At 43.7% G+C, this 21,337-nt stretch overlaps 1 protein-coding gene across 2 annotated transcripts in view; it reads left to right on the top strand.

Annotated features, from left to right (window-relative positions):
- adam19a (ADAM metallopeptidase domain 19a) overlaps positions 1 to 21,337 on the top strand; it is a 107,095-nt gene that overhangs the window by 13,456 nt on the left and 72,302 nt on the right. For both annotated transcript variants that reach the window (XM_085400723.1, XM_085400724.1), the window contains exons 2-3: positions 2,741 to 2,820; positions 16,417 to 16,493. In XM_085400723.1, the coding sequence (XP_085256849.1) occupies positions 2,741 to 2,820; positions 16,417 to 16,493 (157 nt within the window). The remainder of the gene's footprint in view (positions 1 to 2,740; positions 2,821 to 16,416; positions 16,494 to 21,337) is intronic.

The following is a 21,337-nucleotide window of genomic DNA, read 5'->3' as shown; positions in this document are numbered from 1 at the left end:
GGTACCTTCCCAAAGGAAAAAGTACTATAGCTTACTAGGGTATTTATATTAGACTTAATAGTCACTATATACAGTAATTGACTTCTATTCATTTTACATCAAATTAAAACTTTGGGTGTCAGATAATTATTTATTAAAAGCTCGACATTTTAAATGAGAATAAGAAAGAAAAGTATGTCTTTGCCCCCTTTTCCCTGTTAATGCCCTATCGGCCTCCCTGGCTAAACTTTGCTAGATCCGCCCCTGCACAGTTACCAGCCGTCAGCTACGTAGAAAAGGATCCTGGTGTAGAAAGTAATATTAAATAAATTGTAACAACAGCTTATCAAGCTTAAACGTGCTGCTGTTGTTCAACCGCTGGTTTCCTCTTTCTGGTGCAAAGTGGGCCAAAAACAAACAAGAGAGACGGACTCACGACAGAAAAGCCGATCAGCTGATCATTAAGCAGTTTCATGATTTCATGATAGCAGCAGGAGAGGGAGGGGGAGAGAAGAGGCAGTCGCTCCATATATCGTTTGTTAAGCTTAACGCAGGAATGCTTTACAAACATTCAGAGATGGACTTACACACTTGCTTTACTTCTCTCGGAGATAACTTTGTCGGAGATGAAATGCCGGGTTGCTAGCGAAGCTCCACATGCTATCCAGACCACCGACAGGTCCCGCATGCCACAGCCGCTCTATCACGTGATGCATACTGCTCCGACGTGCTAACGTTCTGAGGTGAGTTACGGCGTGTTGCAAGTTTTGTGAGGTGCTTTCGTGATATTTAATGGATCGGATTACATTTTTTATTTTTCTCCGATATCCGATCCAGTAATTTAGGTCAGTATCGGACCGATACCGATACATAAATATCGGATCAGTCCATCTCTAGTTTAAAATGTTGAAGTACTGACCTTATTTTGAGTTTGATTCCATAAAAAGTGACAAAAACATTAGTGTCCCGTTGTGCGTGGGAAGAAAACTTCTTTTTACAGCGAAAAAAACCCCCTAAACTTCCAAGCAAGAACCGAGTGCGCTACCACGTAATGGGAAACTCACAGAGAAACTCGCGGATTCTTAAACTGACCACTGCGGCAAACCTGCACCAGGGCAAACCTCCGCCTACGCCACTGCTGCTTTACAGGTGAAAAAAGAGCAACAGGACCGCTAGTCTTTGATGTTATTTATTTTCTGCTGTGTTTTACTTGCATGTATTTGAAAGAGTGAGTGTAAACACACACACACACAAAAAATATTTTATGTGCTGGAATGTGCAGAAAATAGGTTTAAATATTAAACAAATTTCTTCCAGTCAGAGAATGTTGCATATAATGAAATTTTTGCTTGATGCATAAAGTTAAAAGGTTAAAACTAATAAAACAAGTTTTAAAAAGAGACTTTTCATTTGATTACATTTTGTATGATGGATTATGTAGAAAAAGTAGAATTGGGCTGAAAGATCTATCGCTTTATCACCTACTCAGGTTGTAAATCGTGTTTTTAAAAAGTAACTAAGTAATTAATTACTTTTGAAAATAAGTAATCAGTAAAGTAACGGGATTACTTTTTGGGGAAGTAATCAGTAATTAGTTACTGATTACTTTTTTCAAGTAACTTGACCAACACTGGTCCTGAGTCTGCTGGCTCAGTGTTTTGTGTTTCTTTATGCTTTTGTTTATTCTGAGTATGTATTCTGTTATGATTTGCCATTTGTTAGGTTTCTGTTCTGTGCCTGCCCTGGCCCCACTTCTGTGTTCTGTTTGTCTATGGTGTCACTCTGTCTGTTTAGTTCACTGCCTTGTCTGGTTCTCTGTGTCTGAGTTTCCTGTTTTATTGTGAAGGTCCCCGTCTCATGTGAGTGTGTTCTGTTTTCGAAGCTTTTCAACACAGTCCTCTCTGGTGACATCTGGTGGCCAAAAATATGAAGAGCAGCTTGAATCCACAAAATAAAACCAACTGCTTCATTAAGATTGCTCACTCTACAGAGTGGAATTCTGTCTGATATTGGGCCACCGTTGTGTTGCTTTAAACGTGTATTTTTTGGGATGACAAAAATGTTATTTATTTCTTTAATAAATCATTTTGACCAGTAAACTTTCCTTGTTTAAACATGCATCATGGTGTGGTCTTTCTTTGCTTGTGACGTCTTGATGTTGGTAAATACAATCATTGAAAAATACCACGTTACATATAATGATATACAACACATTATGGAGTATGCTTCTGCTGTGAGGTCCCGCCTCCATGTACTTATGCAGTTAATCGCTAGATGGTTATTTTTATAAATAATATTACATTAGGGAAATTTCCCTATAATTTTAATAAATTTCCCTTTTTTGACACGCACCGGAGCGTCAGCTTCAAGCGGGCCATCACTATTATTTAGTTTTCCCAGTTTAGGTTTCTTTAGTCATTTGTCATTCCTCACTGCCTCTTCCGTCACCCTATTACTTGTAAATAAACGTCACTTGCATTATCAGTTAACTGCCTGCATTTTGGGTCCTTTTCCCTCCAACACAACACGGCCTCGCCTCGACAGCCGTGACACTGTCACCTGACCTCAAACAATAAAACAGAATACTGAAGTTTGTCTTATTCAACTTTCCTAAATTAGAAAGGAATGATATCTTTTATGCAGTCTGACTGCTATTTTTTTTCTTAGAGATGTAGTGATGCTACACTGTCAGCAAGCTGACCCAGTCTATGTAAGAAATCCCACATTATATTAATCTCCCTAATTCTTTTGTGTCTCCAAGGACTGCAGCAGGGAAGGACCGTGATGGTGGAATGGATTTCTCCAAGTCAAACGAAGAGGCATAAAGAACCTGCCACAAAGGTCAGATATATGTATATATATATATATATATATATATATATATATATATATATATATATATATATATATATATATATATATATATATATATATATATTACCGTACACCCTGCCCTATATGAGACAACTGTTGTTGTCATTTGACACCATATTAATAAATTTAAAGGGAAAGGGAAAATATCTCATTAACCTTTCACTTACCTTTTATTTATTGTCACTAAGCTCCATGGCAGCTTAAAATGAGGCTAAAAAAGTGGTATAATAATTGGTCTGTTGTCCATGGCCAGTCATTTAACTGTTTATTATTAGGCCAGTTTATGTGGCTGGTAACTACTGTAGAATGAAAGTCCATGTCTTAGTCCAGCCTCATATTGCTAATTATAGATCAGTTTGTAGTTGTACTTGGTAAGTATGTCTGTTGCTGGACTCCGCCACAGGTGGGATCCAATGTATGAAGATGAAACAAAAAGTCCCAAAACATTATCTATACTTATGTCCAAATATATGTACATAATGACTGCACAATTGCTTGGTATCTGTACTTGTACCTGATTTTTGACTTTGAATATTTAAGCATGGCCATGGATGTTAGTGGCAGCAATGTTGTTGTTGTTTTTTTTTTTTTTAAACCACCTCTGTCATTAAGGACATCTGTTATCATGATGGGATGCTTTCCTCTGTGGATTCTTTATTCACTTGAAAGCTTTTACTGCCTTCATCGCCAGCCGACACATTGTTTCAACCTCCACAACCTTTACTGTTTCAGATGGACACAAACATACTAAAAGATACACATTCAGGTGGGAGAATGAAGCCACTAAAGTTTTAAACTCATCTGCTCATCTTGTTTGCATGAAATTGGTAGTTTGGAAACGGTTTTCAGTGACTTGCTGTACTCAATCTCTGTTTGGCCTGATGGTACCTTGATGCCAACCAAGGAGGAAAAAATTATTGTAAAAAAATTGTTAATTTACAGTTTGTCCTACTCTTATTAGCGTCAGCTGTATTTAGTCCGCACCTCTTAGAAATAAATAGAATAGATCCGTCACTGTTACAAGAACAACAAAACACAGTATGGCATCTCTTCATTAGCTGCGTGTAGATTTTTACATTAAAAATCCTTTAAAATAAACAAACCAAAAAAAGTTATATATATATAAAATAAATAAAATATAAGAAGCAATGTCATCAGTGGTAGTACACATTGAGTAAGAGGTAGGAATGTTGCAAAACTGTAAACGCTGGCAGCAAAACGTGAACACAACTTCAACACAGCTGTCATCTTTACACACAGCAACTCACAATTGAAAACACGTTTCTAATGGTGTGTTCAACCCCTTTGAACGAAACTGCAAGAGTTAAAGATCTACAATATCAGTATGTGCAAGTGTAACCTACACATACTTTCAGCAGCGACTCTTTGAGTACAATTCTATGTCCATAGGCCTACTGTTTGTATTCTAGATTGTTACAGATGGTACTCTTGCAGTACTGTAGACTATACTGTAATGCACATATATCTGGAGTGCATATACTGTAAATACACTATTTCACAAGTCTCTTTCTGCATCACTTACACACACTTATTTTTATAGAGAGTGTATTACATAGAAAATCTATGGATTACATAGAAAAGCCCCATGAATATATTTTCCATAGATGAAGTAGGGTTCAATCTGGCAAAAAGGAGGTGGAGAGGCAGGAACATAACTGGTCAATGTCCCTGGCCAAATCCCTCACCAACGTACTGGCAATTGTACCCTTTGTGCATTTTACACACCGGCCTGGGGGCGCTGGAGTGCAACACAAGAAAAATAATAAAAAGAAGTAAATCACACAGCGACAGTTTTACAATGACTAGTCGTTTTATTAACTTGACAGGTAGCGAGCGTCAGGGCGGGCATGGCCAAAACAACAAACAAAACACACTGGAAATGAATCAGAACTAACTTACCTATAGTGAATCAACCCCAAAAGAAAATACAAACCTCTAACCCAGGGGTGCCCAATCCCGGTCCTCAAGAGCTACCGTCCTGCAGCTTTTAGATGCATCCTTGTTCCCACACACCTGAATCAAATGAATGGCTTGTTATGAGGCCTTTGCCAAACATGATGGCATGCTGAAGAGATCAAACCATTTGATTCAGCTGTGTTGGAGTAGGGATGCATCTAAAAGCTGCAGGATAGTAGCTCTCGAGGACCGGGATTGGGCACCCCTGCTCTAACCTGTCTCCCTACCCGAAACAGGAGAAAAAGGTTGTAAAAGAAACGGCTTCCCACCCCTACAGCTACCATGTCCAGATACGACTCTCTAAACTGTTTTTACTGCAGCCCAGCTCTGTCACACGCCACGAAGGGCCCCAAACTCACTGGAAACAGGAAGTAGTAGGAGGGGCTGGCGGCCCAGTCAGGTCCCAATTTGTAGCTGGCCTCATTCCCTCTTCCACCAATGGTCAGCCTCCACCTGGAAACTTACATAACAGACATCACAGAGTACAAACAATGCCCCCCGCATGGTGTGGCAAGTAACAGCACCACACGGCAACAATGACCTGGGTCATAACATGCAGCTATAGGTAACTGGGGTGGGAAGCATATTGCATTACAAGCATGTTGATTGTGATGTGGATGAGGTGCTCTGGCAGACTGAAAGAGAAGAGAGGATGCAGCAAAGTTGTTTTTTTTTTTGTTTTTTTTTTTACTGTAACTCTATGCAGTAGGTTCCTCTGTTGTATATGCAGACCACGGTATGCAGTGATGGGAGTACAAATAACGAGTACAAGTAAGTTACAAGTAATGCCGTTACTTTTTTCACTAATGGGTAATCTAACTAATTACTATTCCTATCGTTACAACGCCGTTACAGTTACTAACAAGAAAATGCGGTCCATTACTAATTTTTAAACAAACAGACGGTTGAAGCTGTGTTCAACTTACCGCATCTTATATCGGTTGTACGGAAGTAGCTGACTACGTAAGTAATCTGGACTGTACAGCTTTAAGCAGCTGCGCACGCTCCCAAGGACGGTAATCATGATCACTGTCTAGCACAACACCTGGAGCTCAGGGGGCAAAACTGAGCTCCAGGTGTTGTGCTAGACAGTGCTGGCATGAGTGCTTCGGCTCGACATCAGTAGCATCAAAGAACTTATGCACACAGGGACTATTCGGCACATCATATGGACATCTACCAAAGAGCAGCTCGCTAACTGCCTGACAAAAGTGGGGATATCAGCACTTGGACTGCTAAGAGCCCTGAGAGAAGGGGAATGGCAGCTAGAAAGCTGAAAGGACTAATGACAAAAAATAAAAAATTAACACTCATAAAAATGTTTCTTTTAAACACTAGTTTGGAATGTTAAATTATGTTTATGTTATATTGTTCAAAAAGAAAAAAAAAATTGTTCTAATCTGTTTTCCTTTCCTTAAAAGAAAAAGGGAAGATGTTAAGATGTATCTGTCCCACTGCGCAAGTGTCCGGTGAAGGGGGGCATGGCTACACGCAGGCGGGAAGGGGAAGTAGGAGTTTTTGGAGTGTCAGTTTTTTCTTGTGTGAAGGAACGAAAGAAGGCAACCATTAAAGTTGGAGTTAACATACCAGTTGTGTGATTATTGGACTAACACGTTTACTGTCTAGGACAGCGCAGCGAGCACTCTCTGCTTATGAGTAAAAAAAAACAAAACAGGGGAAGTTTTAGGAGTGACGGAGGGAGAGAGCAGAAAAAGAAGGAGAGCAAGTTTTGCGATGTGAGAGATTTGTGACGTTTAGCGTGTTTGAGTGTGTAGTTAATGTGTTGTCTTGTGTAGTTAGTGTGTAGTGTTGTGAATAGTTTTGTGTTGTGTGTCAGAACAATGAGGCGAATGCTGTCTCCAGGTAGAAACAGGAGTGATACACCTGCTGCTTTCAGACCTGCAGGTATCAGGCTGTGATGTCTCCTTTATAGTGGACAGAAATAAATTTTTTGGAGTGGCGCAAATAATTTGTGTGGCATCTTATTGAAGAACAGCTGATTGTTCTGTAAATAGTTTGAAATGGTTATTTAAAAAATCAAGGTAAAAGGTAAATGGATGCAAATAACTTTGTTGTTTGCAAAACTTGTGCATAGGATTTTAAAATTGACAATTTATATTTGCATTTTAAGTTATGAAATATGATTCATTAAACATGTTTGTGGTTGTTACAGTAAAAAATATAACCTTTTCCACTCTGATTTTATGTTTTTTGTCTGATTTTTGATCAATTGCGTTAATACAGTATATCAAAATGAAAACATGACTGTAAATTCAGACACGTGAGGTTGTGCTGAAAAGGATGATACCAAACAAGGCAAAGGAAATAGTTTTTAAAGGTGAAATGTGGAGGAAACATCAAAAGTAGTTAAAAATGGCCAATTATACCCTGGACCCCAGAGGGTTAAACGTTTTCTTCAAAGTAACGCAATAGTTACTTTTTAAGTAATTAATTACTTTTCAAGTAATTAATTACTTTTAGAATCTTGTAACTCAGTTACTAACTCAGTTACTTTTTTTGAAGAAGTAACTAGTAACTAGAATTAATTACTTTTCAAAGTAACTTGGCCAACACTGATGGAGTGGACGGAGAGTGTGCGAGTGTGAAGAGGAGTGGACGGAGAGTGTGCGTGTCTTTCCCGTTCGTGTGTGGCCCCCCGGAGCCCGGCTTTCCCCTCACTTTTGTAAATAATCACCTGGTGCATCATAATAAAGACTCTTGTGCTTTCAAGACCTAGAGCCTGCGCGTGAGTCCGTTCAGTCCCGTTGTGACAGAACGGTCCAGCCACAATGGACTCAGCAGGCTCGGCGTCACCCGCCCCAGCCCCGGTCTCGTTGGATGAGCTGTTGCAGCGACACGAGCATATGTTGATGCGGCTCAGTGGAGACGTTGCCGCTTTGTCTCTGGCTCTCGCCCAGCGGACCCCGTTGACTGACTCTCCGCCCCCGCCAGCCTCTCCGGCAGACGAACCCATCCCGGGCGCGAGCGCGTCTCAGCCCGCAAGCGCGGCCCAAACTACACCTGTGGTCGTCGGGCATCAGCCTCCCTCTCCTGAACTGTTTCATGGTGAGTTGGATAAGTGTGCAGGATTTCTCACACAACTCACTTATTTTTTTCGTCAGCAAATTCACTGGTACCCTGGCGATGGAGATAAGATTTCCTTCTTTGTGCAACTGTTACGTGATCGCGCTCTACAGTGGGCCCAGGCAGTGCTACGATCCCACCCCGACATCTCCTACCCCGAGTTTTTGTCTAAGTTTAAGAGCGTTTTTGACAAAGGATCCGAGGCTGCCGCCGCCGCTCAACGCCTGTTAAATCTTAAACAAGGTAGACGCAGGATGTCGGATTATTCTGTCAATTTCTGGGTTTTGGCTGAGCAAACGGGGTGGGGGCAGGAGGCGCTAAAGAGTGCCTTGCTTAATAACATCTGTGATGAATTAAAAGGCGAACTAATAATGCATGACCTGCCTGCCTCTCTTGACTCTCTAATGACTCTGTGCATTAAGTTAGATGATCGCCTTCAGGCTCGCAGAGACCTCCGGGGGCGGGCCTTTCAGGAGCCACGGGCGCTCTTGGGCCCACCAGCGGGGGAATGGAGGGCTAAACCCAGTGCTGCCCACAGTGGCGAGCTAAGCGAGGAAGGCGAGCAGCCCATGCAGCTGGGTCGCTCACGGCTAACACCCGCGGAACGTCAGCAACGCATGGTCTCTGGTGAGTGCCTGTACTGCGGCCGTAAGGGCCACTTCATTGCCACCTGTCCATCTCGACCAAAAGGGGGCGCCCGCCCGTAGTTAAGGGAGTACTGGTGGGCGACCTGTCTAGTAAAAGCTCCCTTCCGCGCTTAATGTTACCGGCCAAGTTAACAGTTCACACAAAAACCCATTCTGTGATGGCGTTAATTGACTCTGGCGCGGAACAGAGCTTTATCGATTCAGCCCTCGCGGAAAAATTAGGGGTTGGGTCTGACCCTCTACCTCATCGTTTACATGTCACCGCCTTATCTGGGCAGCGGCTGCCTGATATAACCCATGTCTCAGAGCCCGTGTCACTCACACTCTCCGGCAACCACACCGAGGTTCTAAGCCTATTCGTGTTTAAAGCTCCTCAAACACCGCTTGTCTTAGGTCACCCCTGGTTGCGACAGCATAACCCTCATATCGACTGGAAATCTGAATGCGTGGTGGGCTGGGGAGTGGATTGTCACATGAATTGCCTCCGGGCTGCCACTCCGCCCTCCGCGTCTCCTCCAAATAACCTGTCTGAGCCTCCGGATCTCACCTCTGTTCCACCTGTGTATCACGACTTGGCTGAAGTTTTTCGTAAAGATCATGCACAATCGTTACCACCTCATCGGCCGTATGACTGCGCCATTGATCTTCTCCCAGGCGCCACACTCCCCACCTGTCGCCTTTATAGTCTCCCCCAACCTGAGAGAGCGTCTATGGAGAAATACATCACGGACTCACTGGCAGCAGGCATAATCCGGCCGTCCTCTTCCCCTGTGGCAGCCGGCTTCTTCTTTGTAGAAAAGAAGGACAAGTCTCTCCGGCCTTGCATTGATTACCGCGGCCTTAATAACATTATGGTTAAGAACAAATACCCCCTACCGCTCCTTTCCTCGGCTTTTGAACTTCTGCACGAGACAACGATCTTCAGTAAATTAGACCTCCGCAATGCCTACCATCTAGTTCGGATCAGGGAAGGCGACGAATGGAAAACAGCTTTTAACACCCATCTGGGGCATTTTGAGTACCTGGTGATGCCCTTTGGGCTGACTAACGCCCCAGCAGTTTTCCAGGCCCTCGTGAATGACGTCCTCCGGGACTTTATCAATCGGTGCGCATTTGTCTACTTGGATGATATCCTTATCTTCTCTAAAACAGTGGCGGAGCACGAGACACACGTCAGACAGATTCTGCAGCGTTTGCTGGAAAACAGACTGTTTGTGAAAAGCGAAAAGTGTGACTTTCACGTGGACTCCGTGGCCTTTCTCGGATACATAATAGAGCGGGGTGATCTGAAACCCGACCCGGCGAAGGTCCAAACAGTGCTTACCTGGCCCGAACCCCCAAACCGTCGACAGCTCCAGCGCTTTTTAGGCTTTGCCAACTTCTACCGCCGCTTCATCCGAGATTTCAGTAAACTCGCTCTGCCTTTAACCAGACTCACTTCTCCTAAAGTGTCTTTTCAGTGGGACCAATCCGCGCAGGAGGCTTTCCTACGTCTCAAAGAACGGTTCGCTACAGCACCTATCCTCTGCCAACCCGACCTCCAGCAACAGTTCGTCGTTGAAGTGGACGCATCGGATTCCGGGGTCGGGGCGGTGTTGTCCCAACGGAGGGAGGGTAAGCTCCACCCATGTGCCTTTTTCTCTCACAGTCTCTCCCCAGCAGAGCGCAATTATGATGTTGGAGACCGGGAACTTCTGGCTATCAAGTTAGCACTGGAGGAATGGAGACATTGGCTAGAGGGAGCCACTCAACCATTCATCGTGTGGACAGACCACAGAAACCTTGAGTATCTCCGAGCCGCAAAGCGACTCAATCCCCGGCAAGCGAGGTGGGCTCTCTTTTTCACGAGATTCAACTTTTCAATTACGTACAGGCCCGGGAGCCGCAATGTGAAGCCAGACGCCCTCTCCCGACTGTATGACTCCTCTGAAGCGGAACCCGAGCCAGGTCCGATTCTTCCTGCCTCCTGCTCCATCGGCACGGTGACCTGGGAAATCGAATCTCAGATTAAAGAAGCTCAGAAAACAGAACCAGATCCCGGGACCGGGCCCCCAGGTCAGTTGTTTGTGCCCTCCTCTGTTCGTTCTCAGGTACTGCAATGGGCACACGCCGCCCGGTTCACCTGTCACCCGGGAGTACACCGCACCATACGATTCCTCCAGCGTTACTTCTGGTGGCCCACTTTGGCTCGGGATGCACGGGAATACGTCGCCGCCTGCACGACCTGCGCCCGTAACAAGTCGTCCAACCAACCTCCCTCCGGTTTGCTACAACCGCTGCCCACTCCGGGACGGCCTTGGTCCCACATAGCCTTGGATTTCGTCACCGGATTACCGGCTTCAAAAGGTAACACAGTCATTCTAACCGTTGTGGACAGGTTTTCTAAAGCTGTCCATTTCGTTGCCTTGCCCAAGCTGCCTACGGCCCTGGAAACCGCTCACCTCCTCACCACGCATGTATTCCGCCTCCATGGAATTCCGGAGGACATTATGTCAGACCGTGGCCCCCAGTTCACTTCACGGGTCTGGAGGGAGTTTTGCTCCGCCCTCGGCGCTAAGGTTAGTCTGTCCTCTGGCTTCCACCCTCAGACCAACGGGCAGGCTGAGCGGGCGAACCAAGAACTGGAGGCTGCTCTGCGGTGTGTGGTGTCCACAAATCAAACGACCTGGAGTGACCAGCTGCCATGGATTGAGTACGCCCACAATTGCCTGACTTCCTCAGCCACTGGAGTTTCACCTTTTGAGGCGTCATTAGGATTTCAGCCTCCGCTCTTTCCGGCCGTTGAGGGTGACCTCTCTGTGCCATCCGTCCAACACCACCTGCGTAGATGTTGCCGGGTGTGGAGAGCCACCCGAGCTGCCCTCCTCCGGACGACGGCACGTAACAAACAGCTCGCAGACCGCCATCGGACACCGGCTCCTGAGTATGCGGTCGGACAAAAGGTATGGCTGTCCACCCGCTATGTGCCCCTCCGGGCGGAGTCCAAGAAACTGTCTCCTACTTTTATTGGGCCATTCGAAATCGGTGCGCTTGTGAACCCTGTGTCTGTTCGGTTGAACCTTCCGCGCAACATGCGTGTCCACGACGTTTTCCATGTCTCCCAGATTAAGCCCGTGCTCTCCAGTCCTTTGTGCCCTCCTTCCGGGCCCCCGCCTCCCGCCCGGATCGTTGATGGGCTGCCGGCGTATGGGGTCTCCCGCATTATGGACTCTCGGCGCCGGGGGCGGGGGGTCCAGTATTTGGTCGATTGGGAGGGCTACGGGCCGGAGGAGCGCTCCTGGGTGCCTCGCTCGGCTGTTTTGTGTCGGCGCCTGCTCCGTGACTTCCATCGCCGGCACCCTGGTAAGCCCGGTGGGTCGCCGGGTGGCTCCCGTTGAGGGGGGGGTACTGTCAGGGTCCCTGTGCCTACCCGGTCGGCTCAGTACGGCTACATATGTTTTGTATTCCTTTTTTTATTTTTTTCCTGCTCTCTCCTTTCCCCTCTTTCCCTCCTCCCTCTGCCTGGGCGGAGCTAACCTGCGGGCTCCTGCCCTTGGCCCACGCACCTGTGGCTCATCACGAGTGATCCAGCTCCTTTATAAGACGGCAGCCCTGTGTTTCTCGTCGCTGGACCGTTGCCGACCCTCGTCAGTGTAACCCCAGCTCAATGACTTCAGAAGTGTTTCATAGCGATTTACCTAACTACCCATTCGTGTCTCTGTGTACAGATTCCCTGGACCTACCCCTGTGTTACCCGAGTGAGTGGAGTGTGAGGAGGAGTGGACGGAGAGTGTGCGAGTGTGAAGAGGAGTGGACGGAGAGTGTGCGTGTCTTTCCCGTTCGTGTGTGGACCCCCGGAGCCCGGCTTTCCCCTCACTTTTGTAAATAATCACCTGGTGCATCATAATAAAGACTCTTGTGCTTTCAAGACCTAGAGCCTGCGCGTGAGTCCGTTCAGTCCCGTTGTGACACAATATGCTTTTGGAAAATGTGTGTAAACAATTAGGAAAAACTGTAATGCTCATGATTATGCAAAGGGGAAACCCAAGTGAACAATAAAATTATGCATGAAATTATAAGTCAGGCTCACGTAACCAGCATACTAACGAGTGGCCAATGCTAACATAGAAGATGTGGGTACAGGTGAGATCTATGTAAATGACATATTCCAAGACATAGCAGGTCTGTTGCATTTGAAGCAGTTTACTCCTCACATGTGGAGTGATAAAATTCCTAATGACACATTTCCAGTTAAATGTCCTCCACCGCATGTTTTTAGTAGCCACACAAAAGCCTACCAAACTCTTTCTCATCAGTCATACGTCCCTGGTGTGAACCCATCGTCCTTGGAAATCCCCCTTATTAATGTTTGAGCATTAATATTTAAGTTGTTTAGCAAGAGAATATAGTGACACAGGGTCTAGTTTACTCCTGAGTGAGGTGTTCAGATTCCCCTCCCCGACTATAGTTGGAATTTTATCCATCCATCCATTCGCTTCCGCTTATCCTTTTCAGGGTCAGAGGGGGCGCTGGAGCCTATCCCAGCTGTCATAGAGTGAGAGGCGGGGTACCATCCTGGACAGGTCGCCAGCCTGTCGTGGGGCCAACACACAGAGGCTGACAACCATTTGTGCTCGCATTTACTCCCACATTCACACCTGTGGGCAATTTGGATTAATCAATTAACTTATCTAAGTATATTTAGGGCTTTGGAGCGTGATGTCACGGGGGTGGGCGTGGAAAGGATTTTGGCCTGATGTGCCATTTTCCGGGTCCAAAGTGCAAGCGAAAAAAGAGCGAAGGCACACACAACAGCCATGGTTCGTATTTGCTGTATTGGCTGCACAGTTCGATCGCACGACCGGCAAGAGAATAAGCTTGAAAATGGTTTATCTTTTCACTCTTTCCCAACCTGGAAGCAACATGAGGCAGCTCGTGTATCGATGTTACCAAACGAAGGCGTCTAGTCTGGATAGCAGCTGTGAGACGAGTTGATATCCAGTTCTCTTCTATCTCCAAATATCTGGTGGTGTGCTCCAGATATTTTCATTCCGGTAAGTTCTAACTATGTTCATATCACTCTTTATAGCCTATTAGTTTTATTTTCAATGCACTCTGAGGTCACAGCAAATTAGAACAAACATCCTAATGAGTGATTTTGCAGAACTACCCTCTATTTATAGAGTTGCTAATTATTTGGCATTATTGCAGCAAACCAGCCTATGACAAGGATGACATTGTGACTGGGTTCCAGCGCTACACAAGGGACCTGCTTCAAACATACCACCATGCCAATCAGATTACTTCTTCATGTGAGGGTGAAGAGGTGACCCTCCTGGATAAGATGGTGAAGGTTTGCTGCGTTTGGTGAACAGTGTGGTAGTAAAACCAGGGGAAAATGAAACTTGCTCCTGTTAAATATTCTTAAGTCTTTTGCTGTATAAATAGTGGTATTTTTTCAAAAGATACAGTAAATAAAGTGCTGGTAGTGGGTGACATCATGTAAACACTGTCATGATTTTGTGTAAACATTTTGTCATTTGTAAACTATAAATGACATGGATTCTACACTGTTACTGATGTGATGTTCTATAAAGTGGTTTTAATTTTTTTTAAAAAAGAGGCAAAAATTAGTTTGTTTCTTTATTCCACTTTTGAACAGTGGTACTCAGTCGGGACATATTTGGTAAATGCAAATTATTTACACGGCAGTGCACTTCAGGCATAAATCTAGACCCCTAGATAAAACATTATTGGTCATTCCCACGACCCACAGCTTTACCGTGTTCCAGCAAAGTATCCAGTAGCAGTGACAACTCCTCCACAGTAGCAGGTGGGATTTTTCTGTTTTGAGGACGGCTCCTTTTACCTTTCAATATGGATGGTCTGTTTATGTTTTGATCAAGAGCCTTTTTTGGGCAGCTGAAGAGGAGAAGTATTATGGCCAACCTCTGGTCATATTACCCAGCAAAACCCAGTATGCATGTTCATCTGTAACAGTCCTTGTGCCACGGATCCGCACAGTTGCTTCTACATTAAACAGAAGAACAGTGACGTGGGTGCAGGTCTCCACGACTCCGGCCATACAGCTGCAGTGGGCGGCTTCAACCTTCCCTGTGGTGCTCACAGTGACCCATGACTGCAATGCTGGTTCATTCAGTCTTTGAAAGTTGTCATGTATTTAATATATATTCTTAATGCTTATTTGCTGGTTATATTGTTTTATGTATAGGCCTTTATAAACCAGGCCCAGAGGTGACAAAGAACTAGGTCGCAGGCTGACAGGAAACTGCATGCTTTTGCAGAGCATATGAGGTGCAGACAGAAAGTGAAACTAAGCAGAGTGTTTGATTGAAACTTAAAGTGTGCGTGACGTCTAGAGAAAGTATATAACAATCAAGCTGGCTGCTGCTGCTTTAGACTTGAGCTGGTGTCTCTGTGTGCTCAGTCTCCTTTTCCGGAAATGTAAAATAAAGATTATTTTTTGAGTTAGACCACTTTGAGCCATGAGTTTTTCTTCGCCGCCAAAAGTGGGAGTGCAGGACCTGAAACACACGCAAAGTTCATTTAAAGACAAGAACTATGAGCCAAGGCCGACACAAATGTGTTTTATCTACTTTATCATAACTGTAACAAAGTGTTTAGAAAGTTAGCACATACATGTAATTTTTCATTTCTTTATGTGTCCATCTATAGAACGCTGCATGTTATAGTGTAAATATGCCTGTTATCTCTCAGAAACCTGCCTGCAGAAAATGAACCTAAAGTATGTAATGCAAGGATGTAATCACTTTCAAGATGGAGAAAGCATAAAGTGACAATTATGAATCACTTAATATGATAAGGAGATTCTGCAGGTCATTAATCAATGTATAAAACTAAAATAAAATGTATTTTTGTGACACAGGATACAAACATGGAAGCAAGATGTATAATTAGAATTATTTATAATAAATATGAATAAATCATTGCCATTTCTTTAACCATAAAGAAAAATTAAATCCTCCAGGACAATGTTACATCAATGCACAGAACTCACTATGTTTTCCATCTAACAGAGCCTCCACATGTTCTCACTGTAATTTCCCCCTCATGAGTGAATTTATGCTGCACTAATTTGAATGTTCGGGGGAAAATCAAATGCATTTCACTCGCAGTACTCAAGCTGACTTACCTTTGTTTGAATGACGACTTGTACACGCTGACTCCACAGACAAGGTACGAAATATGTCAGGCTATGCCAATAGCGGTTGGTCTTCAGGGTTTCTACTCCATGGCCGTATTTCATACTGGTCCACATTTTCTGCAAGTACTGCCGCTCCACCTCTGGACGCAATTGGTCTCTATATAGTTGATTCTCTTTTGAGCTGCTTTTAAGTATCTTTCTTGTATTCGTCGTTCCAACACAGTGTGTTTGTTTTGATTGTGGACCCGGAAAATGGCGCCGCGCTCCCACAATGCATTGCGGCGTCAACTCCAAAGGCCTATAGTTCCAAGAAGATGGAGAAAATGCCAGGTCAGCTGAGGAGATATATGGTCTCCTCAGCTGAACTGGAAAAAATGTTCATGCATTTGTGTCATCGCGTTTAGATTATTGTAATGCCCTGTTTACCAGCTTGGACAAATCATCTCTCTCGCCTCCAAGCCATACAAAATGCACCGGCAAGGCTACTAACATGTTCTAGCAATCAGAGATGTTTTTTCATTCATATAGCACTATTGTAATCATACTGACCACTATAAACTTCAGGCACTTTATCTACCTCTAATTCATAGTAGATTTAAAATCACAAGTTAACCCAATAGGCATGGCTTTGAATAGTGAAAAGAAGCCAAAGCACCTGGAGCTAACCCAGTTTTCATCATGACCTTACAGGAGGAATATCCAGTCAGAGGAAAGATCTTGCTCTCGTCCAGTGACCTCCAGCTGGTGCTACAAGTGGAACATAATCAGTAAGTTCTCATGTCAGCCTAATCTCTCATATATCCTTCTGTGCCTCTGATGTTATTGGTACACAGTGCTATCTGGTTGACTGCTGTCCATTTGTTGTCTAGCTGTTTTATTTATTTATTTTTTTGCTTGCCTTTGGTTTATTATCTGAATAATTAGACGGCTAAGATTTAATGGGCCTGTTAGTGGTCTTTTGCTCTGATGACTCTAGATCTTGGTAAACACAAATGAATTCTACTCCAGAGGTCCAGCAATATCAGCTGTCACCAGTGCCTCTAGTTACCTTTACTTCTGGTTGCTCAGGTGTCTTTGACTTAGCCAGAAAGAAGTCAACCTGGAGCCAGCTAGGGTTACCTTTTCTGTGCTCAACACACACTGCCTCACCAGCACTCATTTTTCCTTGTGACTTGCCGTCACTCCATCACACCCTCTGTCAGTCTGGTGCTGATGCACACTAAAATCAAATCAAATCAATTTATTTATATAGCACTTTTCACAGGATAAAAACCACAAAGTGCTTCACAGTAATATAAAACAGAAATACATAAAATACATTAATAATAAAACACACAGCACAAATCTAATTAAAAGTAGTCTTAATACCAAATAATAACTAGAAAAGGTTGCATTTCCTGTGAAAATGCAGTGTGAATGCTGTGTATAAATATTTTTATTTATCAAAAGTACTACAAAATAGCAGAAATACTATTATTTAGCAGAAATACTATAACATAGCAGAAGTACTATGATTTGTCACAAATACTACCATTTAGCACAAATACTATAATTTAAAACAAATACAGTGGAACCCCGACTTAAAAAATTAATTTGTTCCAGAGGGTCTTTTGTAAGTCAAAATTTTCGTAAGTCGAAGCACCTTTTTCCATCGCCTTTTGAGTGAGATGATGCTGGCTGAAGATGAGGTTCTTGGTGGAGGAGGAGTGGCAGTTTTCTATTTTATCTATTTCGTAACGTGGACATTTTGCCATACCACGGGCAGAAATTTCCTACCCTCAAACAAATGTAAGTCATGGCCAAACGGTAATAGGTAAGAAAAAAATTGTTGACTCATGAGCGTCAGGAGTGTCTGAAGATATATTGACACAAGCCTCATGTCTTAACTTCGTTTCGTTAAGGAGACATGACAATTAGAAAATGTGTCTCATTGGAGAATTCCAGCGCTGATTTTGAACAAAGTGTCCATTGAGTTTCTATGGAGAGTTTTCAGACTTTGTGCTGCTCTGAGGAGATTTTCCAAAAATCTCTAACTCCCACAACAATGATAGTGACATTTTCTGAAAGCCATAGAAAATACCTATGTTTTGATGTGAAATTGGTGAGGGTACAGAAAAAAAACATGGCTCAGCCCAGCAAGCAAAGCTGGTGATCACACTGATAATGTTGTCCCATTCAGTAAAATGGGCCAAAAATGACATAAAAAGCTTAATATCTGAAAAAGTATAAAAGTTATGTGCACCAAAAGATATAGCACGCTTCACCTCTTTTTAGCACAATTTTCAGCCTCTTCTGCTCTTTTCAGCACAATTTTCAGGTTCTGTCTGTCTACTCTGTCTTTGCTGCACAGCTGCCTCTTCTCTCATTCTCTCCTTCTCTCTCGCCTGTTGCTACTAAAATCATGAAACTAATCAGTGATCAGGGCCCTGTTTCAGGAAGCCAGTTTAGTGGAAAAACTGAGTAAGTATACCCTGAGTTAACGAAAACTCTGGGTTTTCGGTTTCACAAAGCGAGTTCAGATGAAGCCTCAGTGAGTCACCATGACGACACACTCCGTGAAGCTAACCTGCCCCCTAGCAGGTTTACTACAACTAACCCTGACTGTCTCCGCCCCTTTGTCGGAAACCTGACAGTAGGAAGTGTCGGACATGGCGTGTCCCTTCCTTGAAGAGCCAGTAGATCGTGAAGCCCAAATTCTCTGCAGAGCTCTCCGCCGGGAGAGAGTGATCAGAGCGCGTTTGGACATTTTATCATTTCCTGATGATTTTCTGTGCGAACGTTACCGTTTCTCAGCACAATCTATAAGTTATTTGGATAACATCCTCAGGCCATATATTACGCATGTGACACATCGCGGACATGCTCTCATTTCATTACATATTATTTGTATTGCACTTCGGTTTTTTGCAAACGGGAGCTTTCTGTATAATATTGGTGACGCTGAGCACGTTTCCAAGGCTACCGTCTGTCGGGCAGTCAGGAATGTTACAGTTGCACTGAAACGTCTCCTGTACTCGTTTGTGGTGTTCCCCGGTCATAGACCCACAAGATTTATCAAAGAGGGATTCCACAAAATTGCAGGTATCAGGATGACCAAAACTTAATTTATGATGTGGTGATACTTGGACTACTACTTAAATTTTACATTTATTTTCACGGTTCCCAGGCGTGTATAGATGGCACTCACATTCCAATCATTGCTCCTTCAGTAAATGAAGGAGACTATGTGAACAGGAAGTCTTTCCACAGCATTAATGTACAGGTACATAGTTCCCTGTAGCATTTCAAACTAACAAATCATTTCATTATAGTAATGGATGCTAATTTGTGTTCTCTGCACTGTGAAGATCATATATGATGCTGCCAACATTATCACAAATGTGGAAGCCAAGTGGCCAGGCTCTGTCCATGACTCACAAATATTCCGTGAATGTACACTGAGCACAAAATTTGGACATGGTGAGTTGAGAATACTTTAAAATATATAAAGACCAATTGCTTCAGGGACATTTGAACTGAAGTGTATCTATCTGTCTTAGGAGAGTTCACTGGCTACTTGCTTGGTGATAGGGGGTATCCATGTTTACCCTATTTGCTTACCCCTTACTCTGACCCTGAACCGGGCCCACAGCAGCGATATAATCTGGCTAATTGCAGGACAAGAGACAGAATTGAAATGACTATCGGAATGCTTAAGGCCCGGTTCCAGTGCCTGCAAAGACTCAGGGTCACCCCAGAAAGGGCATGTGACATTATTGTGGCATGTGTGATTCTTCACAACATTGCCACAATTAGAGGAGAACACTGTCCTTCTGAACCAAACATCAGCAGTGATCCAAACCATGAACATCCTGACCCTCCCACGGACATACAAGATGGAAGCGCAGTCAGAGACACCATATGTCACAATCATTTCTTTTGACCCATCACCTCAACATGTTGAAAGAAGAATAAACAGATTTTTGTTCAACTGGCTTTATTGGTCGCCTGTATTTCCTGTACACAAAGTATTAAAAGATGTAAACCTCATAAAGTGTCTCCGTTGCTTCCTCCTCTGTAACAGCTGTCAATGTTTCTTCATTATTTTCCTGTAGTAAAGAAATAAACAACATTGCTGTTCTACTGTAAACTCATATAATCTGTGGAGTATTACTCACAACTGCATGTTGGTCTGGCTCAACAGGAGGCTGCACCAGATGCAGTACACCACCACCATCAACTGATAGAATATGAGGTTTATACAGGTCACCTATAACTTACAAGGGACCAAATGGCAATTAACAAACATACCAATCACCTTACACTTCATTGTCATTATGCTCTCAAAGACAACCAAGACTGAGGGAAGGCAAAATCAGTAGGAAAATAACTTCACTACAAAATAATCCATTATGGTAAAGAGTTTATCAAATGAATGAGTAGCACTGCAAAGGTGACTGTGAAGAAAGGATGTATGCACATCATGTATTATTTTGAATTTACCCCCTATGTAGGCACTTGTGTCTTGCGGGGTTATTGACTCAGAGGATGTCCCCGCAGAGATGCCTTCAGCCACAGGGCGCCCACTGTTTTGGCTGAGGGCCAACTGCTCAGCCTCTGTGAGTGGTGGTGGTGGAGGACCCCCACCTGTTTTTCGGGCCTCCGCTTTTTTTCTGTTGGCTATAACGGGCCACATTTGAGCATACAGAGTAAGCAAATATGTACTTGTAATGTGCTCAGATAATTTCAATAAGTGCTTACAGAAAGAAAATTAATGTAGCCTCTAACTGCAATTGATTTACATGGGACAAACAGACCAAGCACTATGGCTCATAATACAATTACACCTTACCTGTTTGGACTATATTTTTATATTTCATTTTTACTTGCTGCCAGGCACGTTTGGGGCCTGTTGGGTTGCACTTGTGCTCACATCATCACAAAATCAAATGTATAAAATAAAAAATTAAATATAATAAAATAACATGTTAAATGGGTGGAAATCCCTAGATCAATGTTTAAATTAACACTCACGCATTGACTCTGTCGGCTATGTTTTGCCATGCATGCTCCCTTTTTTTGGCAGCTGAGGCTGTGTTACTTTTTTTCTGCAAAATTTGCATGTTATCGGCATATGCTGCCATCAGAATTTCGGCGTCAAGCGCTGTAAAATACATTGACCGCGCCTTCTTTCCCTCCGTCTCCATGGTGACTCGCTTAATCTGTGCTCCACTAATCAGGGCTTTATGTATCCTCGTGCGCGCACTTCACTTGGGGTTAAAGCAACTCCGCGTTGATTGAACTACTTGTTATCAGCCTTTCTGAAACCGAATATTCCGAGTTGGACAGTTCGGGGTTACTCAACCCTGAGTATCGTTTTTCACTCTGGGTTTTCTAAACCGGCTTCCTGAAACAGGGCCCAGCTGATCGGCTTTTCTCTCTTGTTTGTTTATCGCCCACTTTGCGCCAGAAAGAGGAAACCAGCGGATGTCGCGCTAAACAACAGCAGCACGTTTAAGCTTGATCAGCTGTTGTTAGAATTTATTTGATATTCATTTCTAGTATCAGCTGATGTTTGCTGGAGCCACAGCTGTAAAAGCTGTTGAACATTATGTCAGTTTGGATATCCTAG

This window comes from Rhamphochromis longiceps, linkage group LG3 (genome assembly GCF_057381845.1).
Source record: "Rhamphochromis longiceps isolate RC_006_pf linkage group LG3, R_longiceps_female_GT1.1, whole genome shotgun sequence".
Taxonomy (NCBI): Eukaryota; Metazoa; Chordata; class Actinopteri; order Cichliformes; family Cichlidae; genus Rhamphochromis; species Rhamphochromis longiceps.
The sequence above is the reverse complement of the archived record's forward strand: the minus strand, read 5'-3'. Positions and strand labels throughout refer to the sequence as shown.